The following is a 24,173-nucleotide window of genomic DNA, read 5'->3' as shown; positions in this document are numbered from 1 at the left end:
CATATTAAGGTAGCTCTGCGAAATTTGTTGGCACAAAAAAAGATGCGTCCGTAAAGCAAAATGCATAATTGTTGAAACTCATTATTTTATCATAATCAGGTAGAACCAAATCTTTAGTTTTAGGAGCTGGTAAATATAGGCTTGTCAATAGGATGTCAATAGAGAATTTTTGATTGGTAAACACCAGTGACTATTCTTCCTTTTGCCTTCCAGACACGCCTTTTCGTTCCACTTCATTTCACTAATCTACCTTAATGCCTGGATTACATTAGGCCTGCGATTAGTCTAAGGAGCCCATATCCTGCCCGTGTCCCCTTTTCTGTGCGGCTACCGTACGGAGGCAGGAGGCGGCCGTGAGATTTTTGTACAGATTCATACAGACTTATAAGCAACACAGCAGCTGCACGGTCAACGCACCTTCTCCGCGCAACCTTTGCACGGAAGCTGCACGGGCTCCGTACGATTTCCGTGCGGAGGCTGCGGAGACAACACGGCTACTGCATTGAAATTGCACGATATCCGTAAAATCTCTGAGCAGCCTCTGTACGGATTTGCCCCGGCCTGCCCCGAGGCCAATACAAGAAATGGCACGATGCTCGTAGATAATGTAAACACAAACATCGTAGCCCGCCGTAGCCTCCTACGATGCCCCCAAAATCGTAGACTAATTTATCGTACGGCGCCCGGGGCAAATGTAATCCAGGCATAAGTTAGTGATGGTTCATTGGATGGTCTATGATATGCTAGAAATCTGCCCATCAATTTACTGAATATCAAATTTGACGACATGTAAAAATCCTAAGCTTACAAAAAAAAATTCTTCTCATTATTAAAATTTACTTTAAAACTTACTATATTTTTTCAAGATGTTACATGGGAAAGGGGGGGATAGAGAAAAGGAAATGATATTACTGTTTTGCTTGATATTTCTGTATGGTATTGCCATTTCAAACTTAACATATTTCAAGCAAAATTATTAGACCCCTTAAGTACATTTTCTGAATCTGAATTTGAAATGGTGCATCAATGCTACTAGTAGAAATACAATATTGCACAGATTTTAACATTATTTCACCAGTGCCTGTTCAATATTTCAATTCACCAGCAAAATATATTCTGGAGCCTCTAGCAAGAATGTGAGGAGGGGTGCCTACCACATCACAAGCTGGGGGGGGGGGGGGGGGTCATAAAGCTGTTTGTAAAGTTACGCATGACTTTACAAATGACTTAATTAAATATGAAAAGCCAAATGGGATGCTCAATCATTTTTAACTACATAAACTAAAGTTGAACTGTGCAGATGTAGATTAACATTCTTATTATAACAAACATTTGTAATGCAAAGTTTATTTTTTGCCATATTCTAATTGAGGTAATAGGAAATGTAGTCACATTTTAATAAAAAAAAAGGAAAAACTTTGGGCATCCTATCTGGCACTTCATATTCAAGTCGTTTGTAAAGTCATGCGTAACTTTACGAACAGCTTTATGAACAACCCCTGAACTGTTAAAGCTTCTGAAGCTGTTCAAGTAATAATACCCAGCCTGCAATTGAAGAGGGATGCCTCAAACATCATAAGCTGGACTGTTGGAGCTTCTGGAACTGTTCAAGGAGTACCTCTGCAGAGGGCCTTTTCAAGGGCTCCTTATCAAAGCATGGTTTCAGTATGGAACGCACCTCTGGCTTAACTTTCTTCAGAATTGGCGGCACAGCGTCCGGTTTTAGCAATGTCCTAAGAAGCTTCACAAACTCTACACCTTCCCAAAGGGTTTGCTCCACGAACAACTCCAGGAAGGTGCAAGCAATAGACCAGATGTCATTTCCTGGACCGGCCCAGGCCTTCCCTTGTTTTTGGACCATCTCTGGAGCAAAGTGGGTGATCGTGCCACGTGGTCCACGGAGTGATGTTGAGAGAGACATGGAGCTACGGGTCTTGATGTGGGCAAGGCCAAGATCACAGAGGTAAGCTCGCCTTGATGCACGCTCAACCTGTGGAAGTAACAAAATAAATCCAAAGATTTTGTACTAGATGAGGGCTACTCTTCTTCTCCATCTCTTACTATCTCTTTTGCTTCGATTCTCATTTCTTTACTTAAAAAATAGTTCTTTCTTCACAATCTATGAACAGAGACTTAGAACAATAATATACTTTTTCTTTATCCTTTGATCCCATTCTACCATAGGCCTGAAGAAGCTTGCATCACAGCAGGTAAAAGCTTACGAAAACAAATAATTTTCCACTGATTGTGAAGAAAGAACTCATTTTCCCGTTACATCACCAATCGAATCAACCTTTTCAGTTATTTCATAACTAGTAAACATTGTGAAAATATTTTTCTGTTGAATTATATGGAAACTTGAAAACCCAAGTGAACAAGATTCCTATTTCACATCCATTTCTATAAAATGAGGGAAGGTTTCTGTATTATTTGATTTTCAAGATTTGTTTTTCCAAGTTGACTGCCTCCAATACATACAGTGGTGGATCTAGGGGGGGGGGGGGGGCCTGAGCCCCCTCCCCTCAAGGTCAAGGTGTGTTGGCTCAGTCAGTAGAGCGTCCGCCTCACAACCGGGAGGTCGTGAGAGGTCAAACCCTGGCCGCGTCATACCAAAAGACGGGAGTTGCTGCTACCTTGTTTGGCGTTCAACAATAAGGGATAGAGCAACGTCGAACTGGCGCTGCTCAGTGGCTGCCGGGCTCACGATCATTGGGCAAAAAGAATTTCCATTTTCGGTTAAACTTAATAAAATTTGGAGCGGACTTTTAAACGATTATTATTATTATTATTAGGAGTTTGTTTTACAAATACAATTATTTGTAAAAAACTTTGTTTTCGAATAGGATTGAGTATGCCTACGTCCTAAATTCAGGAAATGGATGGAATTCGTCATGACATATCATGATGAAAATAAAAAGCCTATCTCTTGTGGAACTTGAGATATGGCACTTTCTGAAATTGACCTGTGTGACCTTTGAACCCCAAATCTGATCAGATCATCTTCCTAGGCCTACTGTCACCAAGGTTTAGCCTTACATGTATATCTCTAGTAGTTCTTGAGATACCACATTAACAAGGCTATATCTAGAATTTTAGAAATTGACCTCTGTGACCTTTGACTTATTAATCCAAAATCTGATCCAACTTTGTTCCTATGGCCTTATCATCAAGTTTGACTTTCATATCTCTAGTGGTTTTAGAGATTTTGCAATAATAAGGCAAATAGCTGGAATTTCAGAAGTTGACCTGATCTGTGACCTTTTCCTTTTAACTCAAAATCTGATCAGATTGTCTTCCTATGGTGATACAAATTATCACAAAGTTTGAGCCTCTTATCTCAAGGGGTTCTTGAGATATCGCATTAACGAGAAAGCGGGACGGATGGACAGACAACCCAAAAACATAATTGGCTCCGGCACCACCTTTGGTGGGCTTAGGCATAAAAACTGACTAATATTAGGATGTGCTAAGCCTATTTTAGTATTGTAATAGCATTTTAAAAACTTATATGTATTTATAATTACTATAAGAGTAACTTATATTAATTTTGTCACTTTTAACAACTGATTAATTTTAAAAATTTTCCTTGACTAGTCTGGGGAGGGGTATACTTGAACAGGCTGCCTCCCTCAAAAGTGGGGGAAGGGGGGTGTATACCCCCACCCCCAAGGGATTTACGACAATGAACGTGTCCCTAGACCTACACCTCAATTGTTCTTACCATAACGTTGGATGGTTTGATGTCTAGATGGAGTATCTTGGAAGCATGAAGGAAGGTGAGAGCTGACAAGAGACCAACCGTGATGCTCATCTTTAACTCCGGAGTCAGGGTAATACCATCCTTCTAATTGAATGATAAATTGTTAGCATTGTCAAAAATTTAGAAAATGTATTACTTGGATCTAAAGCAAACCAATAAAATATATGTAGCTTTCAACAGTTTGTGGTTGGGTTTATCCTTCTTTATCCTTCTTTATCTCTCCTTCTCTTTTTCACAACTCTTCTTTTAATTACTTTCTCATCATTTCTATTTGTTCCCCCTATCTACTTCTTTACTTTCTCTGCATTTCCCTTTCTCACAATATAATTTTCTCCCTTTGTCCTTTTCTCCTCATTTCTCTTCTTCTTTCTTGGCCTCTTCTCATCCTCTCCCACTTAATTTGTATTCATCTTCTGCCCTTCACCTTCTCTTCCTTTTTGTTTTCTTCTTTATCTTTTCCTGATTCTTCCTTTTCTTTTTCCTGTTTCTTTTCATCTTCTGTCCTCTCTCTCATCCGTTGTCAAATCCTTCCTGTTCTTGTTGTTGTTTCTGAAATATAACAACATAAACACTTTTTTTTAATGAAATACCTTTTTCCTGAAGATGACATCATGGAGATTCATTCCGTCGATGAACTCCATGACGATCAGGACCTGTCCAATTCGATGCCCAACAGCCATCAATGATACTATGTTTGGATGTCTAGCACGTCTGTTATAGAAAAAGACAAGAGATATTTAGTGTTGTAACCCAATAGAACTGACTGTGCAACATGCATTCATGTAATCAGCTTCACTTCCCTTTTTACTAGCTGTAGAGATATTAACAGTAACTCTGACAGGTTCCTCTTGATTTTCCTCCCTCCCTCCTTCCTCCTCCCCTGCTACCCTTTCACTCTTCCTCCATCTCCCTCCCTCATTATATGTCACTTACTTATGAATAGAGACCTCTTTCTCCACCTCATCTTTCTTGCTACCAGCCGTGGAAATAATCTTGACAGCCACGGTGGTACCTCTCCAGACAGCTTTCTTTACCTCCCCGAAAGCGCCCCGCCCGACTGTTTCTCCCAAGTTCAGCTCATCTGGGCTGATACGGTGCACTCCTTCAAAATCTATGCCAGTTGCAAATGGAGGAGGAAAATTATGAGATTTCATGTGTTCAGGTTATGACTGATATCTTCACAACCTGTCCACTAACTTGGTAGTTCAGAGTTTAGACAGGTTTTGCCATCTATACCATCTCTAGCAATCTAGAAGGACATTATCTGTTTACTTGTGGTATGAATTAGTTTACAGATGAACATGTTTATCACTTCCTGAACAAATTCTTTGGAAGAAGAAAAAAACAAATACATAATAGAGACAGAAAAGTACAATGTATCACAGTAAATGTGTATGAAACAGAACTCCTCATTACAAATATGTACACATGAAACTAATACAACAATATACAAAATCATTTCAAACTTTATTGTATATGTTTCTGCCAATGATAGTTTGAAATACAGGGATAAGAACAAAAGAAAGAAGTTATCTAATTCGATGTCTTTCATATTTTGAAGTTCTTTACATCAAAATGGCACTATAACCATGAAAATGAATATGGACTTCAGTTCCTTGAAAATCGAAAAAAAGGATGTCTCTGCCTAAGAGCGATTTTACAAACCAAAACAGAAGCAATTTTTAAAATTCAAGTTTGATTGTAATCCATTAACAGGTTCTCAGAATATTGTGATTGCAAGCTATTTTTCGTGTACATGTACGTATGACTGTTTGATCTTTGACCTTATGATCCTAAAATCTATTCAGTTCATTGGCTCTGCAAGATACATAAATGTCCTGAGTTTGATAGTAATCCATCGGTCAGTATCGGCAATGCTTTCGCAAGCTGTTTTTGCATTCATGAGCCCCATGACCTTCGACCTTTGACCTCATGACCCCCAAAATCTAATAAGTTCATTGGCTCTGCAAGATACATACATAACCGAAGTTTGGCGGAAATCCATCAATGGGTTTTTTGAGATAATGCGGTCACAAAAACGTGAGGACACGTCCCTCCCTCAATTTTTTTAGGGAATATCGACCCCCCCCCCCCCCCCCCCCCCGGAAAATTTAAAGAAAGTGCCAAAAAAAAGTACTGACTAAAGACTGCATGCAACAAACTTTTATTAATTTAATACCTAAAACTCCTCCGCCCCCTAGCCCCTACCTAAGGCGGGCCCTTGGATGCTCATCTGACTGTTATTAAATGCCCAAAACTAAATGGAGCTACGCCTTGAGCCCTGCCGGGGATTTGCCCCTGGACACCACGCCAATTTACTCTCCACCTGCTTATCTCGCTTTGCTCTACCTGATCTTAAATACAAACCCCCACCCCCACTCTCAAAAACGTTCCCCAGGGCCTGCATGTAACATGTAAGAGTCAGGGTGATGCAGATTTTTGTTCTGCCCCCAAACTTTTATGCTCATTACGCCACTGCTCCATCGTCCCTTGCATTTCGTCCCCCCCCCCCCCCTATTTATGAAAAGAAATCGCCGCCCCTGCATCTGCATACCTTGTTTCTTCTTTGGTTTGGGGGCTTTCTCAGCAGAGGGATTCCTTTCTTTCTTATCCTTCTTTTTATCCTCCTTCCTCGTCTTGTCTACGGCTTCATCAGCTGCTATTGGTATCTCACTGATTCTGAGACAGATGAAAAGAAAGAAACATGTTTTACAGATGAGAAGAAAGAGACTTGTTTTACAGATGAAAAGAAAGAGACATGTTTTAAATGGAAATGATGAAATCTAAAATAAAGTTTACTTCACCATCTTTTATAAAATCTCTGAGATGAATAATAAAATCCTATTGAATGCACAATGCTATGGCACTTAAACTATTTTTCTTTCCTATAATTAAATTTCGAGTCGAGAGTTGAGTGAATGAACCACTATACCGTGACACCTCCGCACATGGACAAGAAAAAGAATTTTAATATCTGATGCACACCTGCACTGACCATCTACATTAAAATCCTAGTTTGATGAAAAAAATACAACAATTGATTGGCCAGATTCTTTCATCTTTTTCATTAAAATCTGGGGTGCACTTGCCACTACCTTTCTGTATTCCTGATTGTATAATACTTAATCATGAAAAGTTATAAAATGAAGATCATCTTACGGAGTGATTCCTGCTACTCTCATCAAAGCATTCAATAGCACCGGTTCATTCTCCAGCAAATTGAAAGGGGTGTGGCCATTGTTATTCTTGATTGTGACATCACTGCCATGACGTATGAAGAATGCGATGATGGCATCTCTGGGCGTGGTGATCGCTGGATCGCCTATCTCCTTACACACCTTCCAAAATAGCAATGATAACGGTCTTTAAAGAATCTTTAAGCAATTTACTTGTATTTTCATGCAGTTTAGAGTATATATCCATAAAGTTCTATATGATAAAACCTTTCCAAAGGAAAATAATAATGGTAATAATACTCTGGATTTGAACCTTGCTTAATCAAATTGCTTACAGACAGAAAATGTACAGAACCTCCAAACAAATCTTGTACTTATATGTAAGTACTATACATTGGAGAAAAATAGGTAGACATGCAAGTAACCAGCATTCTATAAAGTACTTTAATAATAATAATAATAATAATATCGGTTCTTGTTTAGTGCATAGCACATTATAACATCTCTATGCGCTTCCAAAGAGCTTTGGAAATTATTACATCGGCTTTAATGACTGTCATTACAGCACTCTATATCTGTATTAATTAGAAATCAGTAGGGGACCTGCATGCAGCTTTAAGTTTGTGAGAATAGATGAATGAGAATGAACACGCAAACCCTATATATCTGACACTCTGGCTCTGTCTAGATTTGGAGTCCCCCTTTTCAAAGAATATTGCTCTACCGACTCAGAGATCTGGAATTAAGGGTAGGGGAATATAACGGAAATGGGATAAATAAAGGGAAGGAGAGGAAGAACAGTCTGTGGGAGACAGTTAGAAACCTCACACATTCACGAACATAGGCCTACATGACTTAACTACCTTTTGTAATGCTGGAGTGTCATGGACGAAATTCGTGCCGCTGACCCTCCTCTTGACGGTCAAATGCAACATGGTGTCTCCATCCTTGTCTTTGACATTAACCTCTGCTCTGTGACTGACCAGGAGCTCAATGACCTCTGTGTAACCCTCCCAGGTAGCCAGGTGGAGAGGTGTGTGGTGACCTGGACCGGCCTTGATAGTTGTAAGGTCACAATTCGGCTTTTTTTCAGAAAAAAAGGTAAAACAGAAAAAAGATGATGGTGAGAAATGCCATAGAAGGTGAGAGCTGACCTCACAGAAGAAGCTGTAAACTAAAAGTCTACTCTACAGCTCCTATCCAACAACCATGACCATGCGCATAAACTTCTTCTATCAACCATTCACCCACCTAGACAAAGACAGGCAGTTCCCATCAAGGCGCAGCTACTGAGTGGCGTATATACCCACCAATTCTCGTATATATACACACCATCAATCCAGATAACAGCTCCTGCTGCGCCTGTGCATGGAGAAACTGCCGAGACAATCACGTGGTAGGTGAGTGCCCTCTCCGCAGTCACAGACAAGTTTATAGCTCACTGGCCAAGACGCTGGGAGAGCCATTATTCTTAAATGAAAACGAAGGGTGAATGCTTCACAAAACTATCGTTTCTTGGCTCCTGTATGCTCTCAACCCTCTCTTTTCAACTGGATCAACCCCTCACTTTAATGTTTACATTAATCTCTCTCTCTCTGTTTCGTACTTGACCTCCATGTTAAACGTTCCACTATGTGATGTCACTGTAAACCTGCCTATCCTTTGTATATAGCTATCAACACCTGCACCAACTGCAGTTATCTAAACTGGAGGAAGCCAAGCAAAGAAGAAGACTATATATGACGCTCCAACATTTTTGCCCCGGTCATAGCCGGCGGCCAAATATATGCAGTGCTCTGGCATATCGGGTACCCATTTTAATAGAGAGTGGCAAATGTGGATTAATATTATATCGCCAAATTAGGACGTAAGTGCTGGGCTGGGATTCAAACCTCAAATCCTTGGATTGAAGGTTATGTGAATGAACCACGTCACACCTCCAAAGGACATTAAGGACATTTCCTAGCCTAAATGTTGCATAGGTAGTCAATATTAGTTATATCATAGTTGGTCATATTAAGAGATTTTTCTCTGTTTCTTAATTAAATCAATGTACAATTGATGCATGTCCTATAGGAAGTATTTATAAGAATAACCCTTTTAAAGATTATTTCAAACTAAAATTGTATCTGCTATGTGCTAATAATCTACTTTTAAAAAGGAAAGTTTATACCCACCAATTCGATCAGAACACGGACAATATCGACATGATTGTTAATAGCTGCAACATGAAGAGGTGTAAAGCGATCATTCTTCTCAATGGTAGCGAGAGACGGGTCCTTAGCAACCAATAACTTCACCACCCTAGCAATAAAAGGAGTATGATTTATTTATTTAACAGAGTCATGACGTTCAAATTTTACAGGAAGCGCCATGAGCTGTCTAAGAGAAAACTGTGGAAAGGAAAGAAAAAAACAATCATAGAAGATCTCACAAAAAAAAAAAAAACTGCTGCAAGATTGAAGGAGTCGCAGGTTGTTTTCACAGCTTGGAGCTTGGATGGTTGCATCATTGCACTGCTGAAAGGATAAAAACATGAAACAAAACTGATAATAAATAATCAAAACACTGCAAAATCTGAAAAAAGATTAAACTCATCCGCTTAAACTTGTTATCAAATCTTTTTTTTTAAATTTGAATACTTAACTTTTACACCTGTTTTACTTCTCTTGTCGGTACCGGAATATATATGTGTATGCCATATAATCATGAATGTATCTTTGTAATTGTGTTGTCTTTGATTTTGTTTTTGTGTTTAGACGTATGTAACATTTATTGGAAGGAGTGATACTATATATATGCAAAGGAAGGAGACATTACTTGTGAATACTTATTTGTTGATTTTGATTTGTTGATAAATGAAACCAAATTCAAATATCAACACTTTTGTAACATTTTATTCAGAAATTCTACATAAGTAGTGAAAGAAGAAATATATTTATAACTGGTGATTTTAATATAGATTTGTTGAAATGCTCATCTGATTTGTGGAATGTCAACTCCTATTTTGGTCTCATTTCTGTTATAAAAAAACCCCACTCATATACTTCACAAACTGCTTTTTTGATATACAATATATATGAATGTAAATGGAATGGATTTTAATTGTGGCAGTTTTTCCAATGACATTCCTTATCCAATATTTCTGCTTTCTAAAATTAAAATTATGAATACATGTATAAATTCCAACAACTAAGATAGACCTCATATTCCTAAATTAACTGAATATAGTCTGCATTCATTACAATACGATTTACATAATACTGATTGGTCTTCATTATATGGCTTGCGGAATGTGGATGTTGCATATGCTACGTTTCTGAATAAATTAATATGTTTATGTGATAAAAATAAAACAATAAAGAGTAAAATTTGTAAGCCATGGATTTCTGTAACACTAATGTGTCACATTAGGAAGAAAAAAAGATTATCCAAAAAGTTTTACATGATACAAAACGCTTCTAATGAATTACGATAGAAGCAATGTAGGAATAAAATAAACAATTTTACTATACGTCATACAAAAAGGTCTTATTTCTGTGAAAAATTGAAGCAAAGTAAAAAGGCTGCCGTAGTCACTACGGTCTCACTGACAAAGTTCTTCTGTGGTTTACATGATGTATACTATGACATGCATGGAATACCACAAGGATCAGTAATGGGCCCTCTCATCTAAACCTTATATAGCGCCCCTATGTATGATGTCATTGCAGCTCATGGTGTGCAGGCCATAATGTACGCTGATGATACATGTACATCTTGTTTGAGTCACATCTTCAAGATCTAATCTTCGACTTAATGCTTGCATATTGGACGTAAGACGCTGGGCAACAAAGAACATGCTCAAAATCAATGATTCAAAGACGGAAGTGATGCATTTCTCCTTAAAGTTGGTGAAGCAGTGATTAATTGCCCCCGTAGAGAATGCAAAGAATGTGTAATTGTGGACATACAACAATGAATGATCAAATGAAGAACGTCTGCAGATCTGCCACAGCTGCATTACAAACTATAGGAAAGATCAGAAGATACCTGACCAAATCGGCTACACAAATGCTGATACAGTCCTTTGTCATGAGCAGACTGGATAGTCCACTGTATGGTCTCCCAAAGAATAAGATTTGCAAGCCAACAAAATGCCGCAGCTAGAATAATCTCAAAAGCTTCACGCAGACAGGGTACATCACACCTTCTTCATGATCTATACTGGCTCCCAATCATAAAGAGAATAATCTTCAAATTCTGCTCATCGCTTTCAGCCTTGAACGACATGAGTCCTGCCTACAACTCAGATATGATTTCACCTTATGTTCATGCACGCACACTCAGATCATCAGCCCAGCACCTCCTGCAATTAAGCTAGTTCCTCATCTGTATTAACTTTGCTCGTAATGAATTAATACTCTTAGCTACATGTCTTTAGTTTAAGGTTTATATATTTCGTTCTTGTAACTATTTTAATATACTTTTACATGCTTATTTTTACTTTGTAAAGTGCATAGAGAAACTCCTGTTTATTATGCGCTCAATAAATCTATCTTTATTATTATTATTATTTTTACTTGGTCTGTTTTATAAATACATTACTTTGTAAATCTGAACATAAACTGCCTGATTATTCTATTCATGAAGGTAAAAAGATTGATGTCAAAGATATTGCTTATAGACTTAATTCATATCTCAGTAACTCTTGATCAGATATAGTTTCAGTGCCTCAAACAGATGCAGGTAATAATTTTAATAAATTCTTGACTAATTCTTTTCTCTAATTCATTGTTCTCATTCATTGTTCAACCCTATCACAGAAAATGAAGCTATAACAGTCTGTCAGTCATTGCATAGAAGTAGTTCATATGGATTTGACATTCTAAATATAATTCTAATTGATAACATTATTTTTCAGATTGTTGAGCCAATTACTTGCATTTTAAGGAAAAACAGTTGATCATTATTACATTAAATATAAAATAAAATTGACCCAGATAAACTTAGAATTGCAAGATTGTTCCCGTCGTTAAAAAGGATGATTCTCATTTATTGAAAAAGTATTGACCAATCAATATTTCCATGTCTTTGTTAGAAAGCAAGAAATTGATCTCTTTTTGTACTACTTTTTATGGAAAAAAGACGGAAAAGAAATATTATCAAAGTATAGCTGGTATATAGGATCAAAGCATCCATAAAGGTAAACAAAAATAATATATACCATCTGCATATACCAGTAGCTGACATAAAAGTAGATAGGCATAGACATGTACAGTATATAAAGGTAAGCTTTAACAAACAAACAAAATAAAGGGAAAAACAAAGAAAGAAAGAAGCACAGAAGGATAAAAAAAAGGTGAAATAACTTAAATAAAAGTAAGGTTCCTTTCTAAAAATAAATTGTGGGAATCCCTTACTCAAGACAGTTCTTTTTGGCAGCATAATGAAGAGGAGTAAAGCCACCATTGTTTCTTAGTCTCAGATCAGCAGATTGATGGTCAATTAAGAGCGCCACCAGGGATGTTGACTTTGTTTTGATTGCCATGTGAATAGGGAGATTACCATCATCGTCCTGAGTAAAAAAAAAGTTGCATATAAATGTGAAAAAAAAATTGTTTTAAATAAGTTAGCAAAGTACAGTGTAACACTTCTCATAATCAAACTAAACATTCCGAAAATGTTCTGAACAAAAGAGTCATAAGCTGCTAGTTGATGATAATAAAAATGGAAATGAGATCAAGAGCATGATCAGCAGGATGTGAAGAAAATAGTTTTTAAGAACTAAGAACAACAAAATAAACAACTCATAAGTTTCAAAACATTCCAATTCTTTTTTTCTTCTTGTATTGCTTGACACCTTCAATGCCATACACATATCTGCCCAAATGTTGATGTCATATTTTATATGAAATCAAAATGTTTGTATTTTTGGATGAAGGAAAGCTTGTCTATCTTTTTACATTTCTAAATGTGTTCATGAATTGTGACATCACAAAAAAATGCTCTGTGATAAAAAAGTTGTCTCATCAAATTATAGAGTAGAGAAAAAGGAAAGAGAGAAGGTACTACTATACCTGCGTATTGACACTGCCGCCATGTTTGATAAGAACCTCAACACATGATTTATTATCATTGTGTGCACTGATATGCATAGGAGTCCGTCTACATTTGTTGGATGTATTGACGTAGGCCTTCCGTTCAATCAAAAACTCCGCAACTGATGGATTGTTACTGAAGGAAAAGAGTGAGATATAAAAAATAAAATGATCTATCATGCTATTACTAACACACTAGTATGCCGTTATAGCAGAGCTAATCCTACCAATATCAATTATACTTCTAGGAGCGGCTGAAAGGATTATCATCCCGCCCTTCAGCCTAACATATCATACTTGTCCCATCAACACCATCACCATCATCATGGAAACTCACCCGATGACCGCGAAGGTGAGAGCTGTGTCCCCGACTTTATCTTTATGTTCCAGGGAGGCATGAGCATCTACCAAGAGTTGTACAATTGGTAAGGATGCCTCATGGCATGCTACTTGAAGAGCCGATTGTGAGCCAAAGCTGGCATTCGCCTATTGCAAAAGTGACATAAATATTTGACAGAGGAATGGGTCAATAATTCTATGGTACACTCCGGTAACATTTGCTCCAGGCTTAATTTTGTATAAGAAATATGGTTAGGGTTAAAGTCACATTTGGGTTTCAAGTAAGATTATAGAGAAGTATATTAGACCAGGGAGGAAGTTGGGTTGGTGTATGATTTGACCAAAGAGCGCTTGTTGCCAGCGAATGTGCCATAAATCCCTGTGAGCAGTTCAAAGAAGATTTCATCAGAGTAACAATTTTTTTTTTCTTCTCTACTATAGGTCTTTATACTGTCATCCTGTTATACATAATTATCCAAATTAAATAATTCATTGATAGATTAGCCTTTTTACCAGTTTAGGATTCTGCCTGAGAAAGTCCTTGACCTTCTCCAGATTTCCAGCTGCAACAGCACTGAGAATCTGTATTTCTTCTGATTCTCCGGCATCCTTTAGCTTCTCAGCTAGCTTTATCAAGCGATGCATAACATCCTTGCTGGCTAGACCAGCAGGTTCAGGAATTGGCACTGGTTTGGATCCGACCTGCGGAGCTGGAAGGGGCGATTATTCATGTGTTTATTCATGTGATTATTGATTGATTGACTTGTTTCTGATCACTCAATGGCAATAATTCATACAAACAACCCCTGAACGTCATGGTCCCCATCTTAAAAAGATTTAATCAATCACAACTCAAGTGGAGTTTAATATCATTTGAAACTTTGAATATAAGTATAAGACTTGATTCAGATCAATCTCAATTCTTGATAAGACATAATATTTAGGTATCTAGCCCCTCCCCCTCTCTTTTAGTGAATCCTGAATAAGCCCTTGCCGGTAGTACAGTTGCATGATCATAACGAACATCTCCAAACTCCAACAACAACTGTATCTGCTCTGGCTGTCAATAGCTGGAGGAAAATATTCTTTAAAATTTGCAAAATCAACAATAAAAAGAACTTGTTATTACCATTTGTGATGATGTTTTCATATTCTTCATTACTTTTCTTCTCTTCATCATCATGCCTCTTCTCCCCATCTTTCTCCTCCTCCTCCTTCTTATCCTCCACCTTCTCCTCATCCTCTTCATCTTCTTCTTCATCGTCTCCATCTCGTTTCGGAAGCAGTATCAGGGCAGCAGGATGGTACTTTAGAGTTTGACCTTTGACCTTTACTTTCACACTGCCATGGCCGTCTGTAGTCTCCAGGACACTACCTTCCTGCCCTGCCTTTTTGCTCTGCAAACAAAAACAAGACTAAACATCTAGATATAGTCAAACCATTCAGGCCACCAAAGAGAAACAGAGAAAATGGCCACTGTACTGACCTTCCTATACAGGTTTTACCACATACATTTATTCCTTCAGCGAGAAAAATACATGGCCTCTATAGACATACAGGTGGCCTTTATAGAGGCATGGCCACTACTGGTTTTACTATATTTGATTTCTATACAAAGATAGTGAAACCTCCACTTGTATAGATAGACCACGTACCTGTTTATGAATACCATTTTGTTACACTTGTACCAAAAAATGCAATTGAAACATGTACTAAAACAATCTGTCCTTAAAGAGCATCTGAATACCAAATAAACTTTTCTTATCTCCCTTGAGTGGTCTTTATATACAGGTTTCATTGAATATTGCCCCTCCATGCTTCATTAAGCAATGATGAAGTACCGGTAACCCAACACAAAAAAACTTGTGACAAAACTTGTGCATTAACGAACAGCAAAAAGGGACAATATATTTTGGAAACAAAGAGATGATTGGTACTACAAAAATCAAAGAATAGCAACAAATGTAGCTTTCATACGTCTGTATTCATTGCTATTTTGGAAATTAAAAATACTTTCTGTGTAATACACTCATCAGTTGGTAATACAAGATACAGAAAGGGAACACACGGCACATACCAACATTAAATTTTCCACAGCATATTTTTACGTTCACATAAAATTTGATAGACTCTCTTTTCCTCATTTCTTCCCACAATTTTATATTCTTTAAAAAATCTATCCTTTTTATATATATATTTAAAAGTACTTATAATCGTGCCATCACATCTTGCTTTAATGAAACTTAAAGCAATACAGAACTTTTACTTACCAATTCAATGGCATCATTTCTCTCCTCGTTTTTGCGATGTAAATCTTTGACCATGTCAATGTTTGCACTGATTCGGACTCGATCTCTGGCTTTATAATCCACCACCTATTACCACAACATACACACATGTAGCAGTCATAATATTGTTAAAAATAACTTTCTTGACTTTCATACTGCTTTCATTCTTTAAGCTCAAAACTTTTTTCAAAATACTCTGAGAATTTTGAGATTTAACCCCAAAGCTGTTCTTTGACTTCTAATTTACAAACATTGAAATATCTCATTATCAAAATTCCTAAATGGTCATGAAAATTATCAACAGCTTCTAAATTAATATACATGTGGTTGAAGCTTTTAAGGCATTGGTCGACTACTGATTAAATGCTGGACTACTACAGTCTAATTCTATTACACTTACAATGGATATGTAACATATCCTACACAAAATGTGACAGTCTCGGCTTTTCATCTATAGCTGCTAAAGAGCTAAAGACCAGCTTTTTTGGTACAAATATCTACCGTAGAACTGTATGCATGAACTTAATTTCCTTGTATTTTTTTAAATATCTGATTTGTCACCTTTTTCAGGGCAAAAGGCGGCATTGTCCATTTGGTCTTGTCATCGTACATCACTTGAACCCAACCCCTGTGGTCGACGGCCTCTACGCTACCAGATCTTCCAATTTTCTGAGATTGGAAAACAATCAAGGGGAACAAATTTAGAAGAAATCAAACAGCATTAGTATTCTACAACAAGAATCTTGAAAATACAGCTGTCATAAATGATTGTGGCTACTTTAGATTTAGACAACCATTTGCAAAATACATAAGCAGGCAATACCAAGCCCCACCTGATAATGCAGAATTTTCTCCTTACTATCTTGCACTTATTATGCTGCTTGGATGAACTACCATATACCCAGAAAGAACTTGGAAGACAAGATTTATTTATATTCTGTTATGTATGACGTCTGAAATTAAGACTATTCATGTCTTGACTTGTCATTTTATGTATACGCATTGCCCAATGTACCGCGCGCAGTTTCCATCGATGCCTTCATCGAATAAAGTCCATGCTACCACCATGTAGTTTTAAAGTTACGAATACGGCTTTATTTGTCATCTTTATTTGGCTGAACATCAACCTTGAACATTGACAGAACATAATATTGGCGACGAGGTCGAGATGATTAGTTTGGTTTGCCGCAGTTTGCTGAAATAAAGACTTGAAAAAAGTTTCTCCAGCAGAGACCCGACATGGTTTGGAATTATGCCTGTACACGTGCAGTTTTTTATGAACGCTTTGCCGTACAGCACGTACAGCTATGGAGAATAGTGCATCAGCATGTATTCAGCAAATGAACCGAACTAATGGAGCTGAGTTTGCCTAATTTGGATGAAAAACTCTTTAGCCAGGAGATCCAGCCGTTGATCGTAGGTGAGCGAGTATTTGTTTTTGCTGATGTTGCCTCATCAGTTTAACTTTATTAGCCGCAGTTGGATGAATGGTGAATGGATGCCCCCAGCCTAACTTTCAACTTGACGATCAACCAGTGGCAGTGCTGCAGTAGTACTACAGTAGGCCATGCAACTCAGTGGCAGTAGCCAAGCCCATGAAAGCTCCAACCAAGTTCAAGGCCCAGCCCATGGTCAGCCAGCCAGCCCGCCAGCCAGCCAGCCCAGCCCGCCAGCCAGCCCAGCCAGCCCAGCCCGCCAGCCAGCCCAGCCAGCCCAGCCAGCCCAGCCCAGCCCAGCCAGCCCCGCCCAGCCAGCCAGCCAAGCCAGCCAGCCAGCCCAGCCCAGCCAGCCCAGCCCTGCCCAGCCAGCCAGCAAGCCAATTCAGCCCAGCCCATGGCCAGCCAGCCAGCCCGCCAGCCAGCCCAGCCCAGCCAGCCCAGCCCAGCCAGCCCCGCCCAGCCAGCCCCGCCCGGCATACATTGTTTTAGAATCCAGGTTCCTGTATCTAGATCTACTGCAGCGTAGACTAGAGGAGGAAGTGTTTTGTTTTAGCCTTAAAATTGAAATACAGGAAGTTGTTACTTCGTGATTGCCTTCAATTTAGGACCAGGATCCAGTTCAGTGACAGTGTCAGTTGACTCAGTTCATAGTTTCGGACTAGTAGCAACCCACCCAAGTGAAAGCCAGACCACTCATCATGAAGTGATGGTGATGTTGATGCAAGCAAATAAACATTTAGAACTCGTTTGATAATATTGTCGATTGTTATGATGAATCTGTTTTGTAACTGAGTGTAAGGACCAGTCCCAGACCAGGACTAGTACCATTACAAGTTGAAGTGTAATTCAAGTGTGAAGATGTGGATCTAAGTAGGTCTACAAGTTTAGAGTTAGACATTAGTCTCGGGTTTTTACAGTGTAAATAACAGTAGAACCTATTAACAATCAGACAATAATTACGTCTAGTCTTTGCAGTCTAGTCCAGGTCTAAGTCAAGAATTTTGTTCTTCAGTTGTAAATTGCTTGTCAAAGAAATGTGTATGTGTTAGATACATGTGTGGAAGTGGAAAGAGCCCAAATGTTGTTGTTGTTTGGTATTGGTATTTCAAGTCAAATATTTATGCAAGTATTTGTTATGGTATAAAGTTGTTCATTACAAGTTTAATGCGCCTTACATAAACATGGCAGCACAAATGTTTGGTAATGTCCCTCAGTTGGACTCAGGGTATAAATTTGAAGATTGGATTGAGGTTCTTGAGTCATGGTTTATAGCTAATGATATTACAGCAGATGCAAAGAAGAAGGGTATATTCTTATCAGGATTAGGAAGTAAATCCTATGCCACATTACGTGCATTGTTGCAGCCCAACAAACCAATTGATAAAACTTACCAAGTATGTAAGGATACCCTGTCTGAACATTTTGCCCCCCAACCAACTGAAATAGTCCAAAGGTATAAGTTTTATACTTGTGTTCAAGAATCACGTGAAACAATCCCGCAATTTGTTGCTCGTTTACGCCAGTTGAGTGAAGGATGCAAGTTTAAAGAATTGAATAGCATGCTTCGAGATCGCCTTGTAGTTGGTTGTAAGGACAAAGCTACACAAAGAAAGCTTCTTAGTGAATCAGAGCTTACATTTGATAAAGCGTTGAAAGTAGCCATGGCCATGGAGATAGCTAATAGAGATGTTGAACAATTGCACTCCAGTGACAATGGTAGTGAAGACAAAGAGGTTCACCAGTTAAGAACCACGCAGATGAAAGAAAGGTCTTCAAGCAAGTGGAATTCCAAGCTTACTGAGAAGGAAAAGCCCACAGGTCAGTGGACTGACCAGAAGTTAAGGTGTTGGCGTTGTGGATCGACAAGACATGTTCATCAATCCTGTCCGTTTCAGAAAGAGCAATGCTATCAATGCCAGGAAATTGGACATACTAAAAGCCAATGCAAAGCAGTAAAGAACTATTTTGCAAGATAATTATATTTATGCCAAGTGAAACTATTGTAGATCAAACTCTATTTGTTATGGGGTTAAACATTTTTAATCTTGTATTGCATAAGTCTGCAAAAGTGCAACAGGTATTGTTTATGTGTTACATAATTAAGGCAATGATCAAAAAGGAAAAATCATTTTTCTTTAGCGATGAAAGCTAATTTGGTGCATTCATCACAAGTGTTGATGTTTTAAAAGTAACAGTGTAAATTGTTCCACATTTTATCAAAAATACTACATGTATTTTCATGGAGAAAATGTCACTTAATTTGGTCTGTTCTTTATTATGCCAGGAGATAAGTTAGTTGATAAAGTTTGGATCCAATCAGTTTTGTATCAAAGTACAAGGAGTTTGTTTTATTTTCTTGCCATGTAAAGTTTTCATGCATAAAGTAATGCATAAAGTACTGCATAGAGTAATGCATCAAATAATGCATATGTTGACTATTTTCACGGAGGAAAAGTGTTGTTCCTTGGGTGTCAAACAACCTTCAAGTAAAACTTAGATCAGTAAAAATAGGTTGTTATAACAGTGAACATTTTGTGTTGTTGTATTTACATGCATACAAGCAATGTTGCTAGTTTATGTTATACATGGAATAGGATTTTTTTAATAGAATCAAGTTGTGTGAGTACATTCCTATCTTGCCAGTGTCACATCTCTATACAAACATTTTTTGAGAAAATAAGACCATATTGTTATATAGTTCTGCCCTAGTCTGCATGCCAGTTTGATACATGTATTTCATTTTGATGTACCCATGTAATTCACTAAAAGGGGGAGGAATGTTATGTATGACGTCTGAAATTAAGACTATTCATGTCTTGACTTGTCATTTTATGTATACGCATTGCCCAATGTACCGCGCGCAGTTTCCATCGATGCCTTCATCGAATAAAGTCCATGCTACCACCATGTAGTTTTAAAGTTACGAATACGGCTTTATTTGTCATCTTTATTTGGCTGAACATCAACCTTGAACATTGACAGAACATAATATATTCACAAAATAAATATGAAAGTAGTTCTCAAGACTATCACTTCAGTTTTCTGTTCCCTGTGCATTGCATTTCAGATGACAAAATGGATTGTGTTTAGAAGCCAGGCAAAACTGGTGAAGAGGACAATGTTAAAATACTGAGTAATAAACTCTGTTCCATGTCAGTAATATTGTGGTAGTTGTTTATACAGCGTAAATATGAAATGATTGATTAGAAACTTTACCTCTATAAGGCTGTTATCCCAATTCTCTCCCGTTTCCTCTTGAAAAATGTTGAGCATCTCTGTATCCATGGCAATCATCACCTTTCCTCCCTTCTTCCATGACTCTGTTTCTCCTTGGAATCAAAGAAGATCAGGAGAGACATCATTAAGATCATCACTATCATCATCATGATCATCATCATCATCAATAGCAATATCATCATCATCATTATCATCATCATCATCACTTTCATGATCATCACCATCATCACTATCAATACCAATGTCATCATCATCTTCATCAATAGCATTGTAAATATCATCAAAATCTGTATTATCATCATCATATCATCATCATCATCATCATCATCATCATCATTCTTATCATTTCAATCATCATCATAATCGTCATAAATATAATGATCAACACCATCATCTTCATCCCCAACGATATCATCATTATCATCATCATCATCATCATATCTTCACTGCCATCATCATCATTACAATCATTATCATTATTTAAAAACAGGATGGGTGGTACCAGCTGTCTTGTAAAAAAATGTCTCATACTGGCAATGCAGTATACCAGCCAAATCTAACTTATTTTTGTATTTTCTGATCAATCCCATCGATATTACACATTTATTCCATTAGATGATATAATGAATGAATATTTTGATAATTCTTTTTTAAATGAGATCAAAAGGGAAGTAAGAAAGTGTGTACCTATTAGTGGAAGATGATCTTCATAGTAGTCCAGTCCAGCCGCAGTCTTAACAGCTTTGAGCTCAACCTTCCCATCATGTCCCACACGATATTTGACCGAACCACCTTCCTTCCATTGGACGATGGCAGCACCCTTCTTGAAGCATTCTGACCAATCGCAGACATCAGTCACTGTGCCTACACTCTTTCGCCTACCTGATGAACGTTAATGGTTTATGATTAACCCCGTGAAAAAAATGGATTTGTATTTAGAAATTAAGCCTATTATACGATGGGCCTATATACGACATTTCAACATTACTTTGTTGAGAAGGGATCACTCCTGAGGCATGCAACCAATGACCTCATCCCATTAAACCTCATTTATCTACCTCACACACCACTTGCAATCTTTGTGATAGGCCGCATAGCCAGTTGAAGACTACTAGCAGGAGAATACTGAAGGAGAATGATATCAATTCAAAGTGCACACTACAATGCATTTCCTCATGTAACTTCCCACTACTAGTATATATTTCAAGCCTGTAGACAACATAGAGAGCTATATTACATACCGTCTTGATTGCCTGAAGTCCCCTCTGGTCTCCTACAGACTTTGGCACCAACAAATATACCATGAGAGGTCACACACTTGCTCTCTTGTCTTGCTTTGACCACAACCCTAGGGTACGTATCAAACAGAGGATTAAGATGACAAGGAACTTATCAATGGAAAACAAAAGTTTGAAAAACAATAACATAATGCTGGGTAAAAACAATTACCCCTGCATCATAGGTATCTTATCTTTAGAGCTGCCATATAGCTTTGTTTATGGGTTCGTAGTAATTTCTTTCAAATTGAGGAGGTGTGACGGCTCAGTCAGCAAAGTGTCTGCCTGTCGAACTAAAGATTGTGGGTGCAAATCTAACAAAGGATGACTAAAGCCTGCATTTTGTGTTAACGTGTTGCCGTTGCCTGGACGCAGGCTATGTTACAGTGGAAAACACATTCTGTCCCTCGCATAAGATGTTAAATGGAGCTAGGCGAGTCACCACCTTTGCATGTTAAGAAACCACTACACTCTACGTTTAAGAGTAGGGGGAAAGACCCAAGGGTTACAGTCATTCAATTTGCTTTGCACCTCTCATGCAGGCACAGGTGACGCCAACTAATAATAATAACAATAATCCAACTTCAGCAAATATAACTGCAATTTAATTGTGAAACAGGTGGTGGATTATATAATATTATAGTGCTAGAAACTTGATGGAACAGGCAAACTTTGAGTATGAAACATCAGCTTTTTTAGCCACAATACCTAAATGAGATTAAAAAGGAGTAGGAACTCACTATAAATTTGTTCTAATTATTCTAAGTAATCAATCAATAGGTGATTCCTTTTGAAAACCACTTTCCAAATATATTGTACAATACTGCATGGAACTATAGTAACAAAAAGCAACCTCCTACCCAGGATCTTGAGGTCCATCTATGCGTAGAAACTCATGCTCTGTATCGTGAGAGCCAGACATGTAGCACTCGGTGCAGAGGTTGCAATATCATCCGAAGCACATCCAATGCAACGATCAAACTTGTGGAGTACACCTACAAAAGAAAGTGATAAGAAATTGCCAGTATGAGTGGTGTAGCATGGTTAAGCCCCAGGGAGGGGGAGGGGGGGGGGGGGGTTGGTCACTCCCAACATGACACACCCGCCTCCAGAAAAAGCTTTGAACAGTGTCTTTTTCGGGTACATGGTGTCGTCAAGACAGATGCAGAAAGAGATCCCATCATCTTCCTTTCTTCTCCTTTCTTGATCCCTCTCTTTTTCTCTTTAATTTTGACAGATAACTAGAAGAGTACCCTACTATCACAACAAATTTACATCACTCTCTCTACGGCTGTCACTTTTTCTTCCCATATCGTCTCTAATATTTTTAGCAGTATTTTTCAAAAGTTGAATAGGAAGACTTATCCTTAATCCTGCCCAAAGCCTTCCTTACCCATGGGTGAATTATCATACATCCGGAGGTCATACATCTGCTCGAACCCAACCCGGTAGTTGGCTTTCTTGCCAACGTCCCACATGATCTTGACCGCCCTTGGTGCCTCATCACCGTTATCATTGTCAGGGTCGTTTGGGATGATGTCTGTGATGGTGCCAACATGGTTCTCTCCTCCGTCTTGATCACCCCATCTCCAATCTGGTCCCCGGATCACTCGTGTTCCAACGACTCGCGACATATTCTCCACCACAAATAGATCAGCCTTGGGTTAACGCTTCAAGGATATAAACGATGAAAGAAAAGTTGGAGTTGTTAAAAGAAAAATTAGGGGATCTAGGGTATATATGAAATATAAAAATTCATGACTTTGTTTGTGAATTATTTACTCAATCTAAGAATTCACAACTTGAAAAATTATTCTATGTTATATATACCCAACAGCTCAGTCCATAGAAAGGAGGGAAAGTCCTAATAGAAAAACACAGATCAAGCATAACCTCACCTATATTTCAGTCATAGCTAGGCCTTGACCTTAATAATCGAAGGAAGTGCACAACTCATGGTATGACATGTATAAACTTAACTGCTAAAGATATTGATTGCTTTATACTCTAAAGTCTCTAGACAACAAACTTTGTTTCCTATTCTGGAAGTTCTGGTATAATCTTAATTTTCCTGACGATAGTAGCCGAGATCTAACAATCTAAGAGTAGATTAGTTTGTTATTGAATTTGATATTGGTTGTTTTACAATTGAACAATGAATGAGTTCTATGCTCTTACCCTCGCCTCGGATTGAACCTGCCAACAAAGTACTATAAAGCTAGGACTGGCGGCCGCGGCCGCGGGTCCGGGCAGCCACTCGATGTCAGCCGTGAGCGCTGCATTGAGCGTAAGAGTAGTGAACTGCGTACTATACCAATAGGCTACCAGTTACGCCTTACGGACAAGATTGGAAAAAGATTGGTATCAAATATCACCAAATGATACATACTAAAATGGGCTCAGAGCCAAAAAGGATGGATGAAACGTATTACTCTCCAGTCCAGAGAGCTCGAGAGTTCACTCTCACATGCATTGCTGTGTGTTCCTAGAAATTATGTACCGTCCGCATATTATGTCCGAGTGAAAAATGCGGGAATTCCCCCAATTTACCATAACGTAGATTCTTGGTAACGGAAA

The 24,173-nt window shown here is 38.2% G+C and overlaps 1 protein-coding gene across 1 annotated transcript; it reads right to left on the bottom strand.

Annotated features, from left to right (window-relative positions):
• Positions 1-1,290: 1,290 nt before the first annotated feature.
• Positions 1,291-22,536, bottom strand: LOC588283 (E3 ubiquitin-protein ligase MIB2). Its single transcript, XM_030986522.1, has 19 exons — positions 22,457-22,536; positions 21,561-21,667; positions 21,007-21,201; positions 20,299-20,411; positions 16,205-16,312; positions 15,626-15,730; positions 14,485-14,752; positions 13,869-14,065; positions 13,354-13,502; positions 12,996-13,152; positions 12,339-12,493; positions 9,114-9,240; positions 7,800-8,018; positions 6,920-7,098; positions 6,315-6,439; positions 4,694-4,871; positions 4,351-4,471; positions 3,722-3,844; positions 1,291-1,990 (listed from the first exon to the last, which is right to left on the bottom strand). Exons 1-19 carry the CDS (start codon positions 22,516-22,518, stop codon positions 1,574-1,576), a joined length of 3,105 nt encoding a protein of 1,034 aa, XP_030842382.1. The 5' UTR covers positions 22,519-22,536; the 3' UTR covers positions 1,291-1,573.
• Between the last annotated feature and the right edge of the window lie 1,637 nt (positions 22,537-24,173).

Source organism: Strongylocentrotus purpuratus, unplaced genomic scaffold (genome assembly GCF_000002235.5).
Source record: "Strongylocentrotus purpuratus isolate Spur 01 unplaced genomic scaffold, Spur_5.0 spur5_scaffold_16, whole genome shotgun sequence".
NCBI lineage: Eukaryota > Metazoa > Echinodermata > Echinoidea > Camarodonta > Strongylocentrotidae > Strongylocentrotus > Strongylocentrotus purpuratus.
This window is presented reverse-complemented; position numbering and strand designations above follow the sequence as displayed.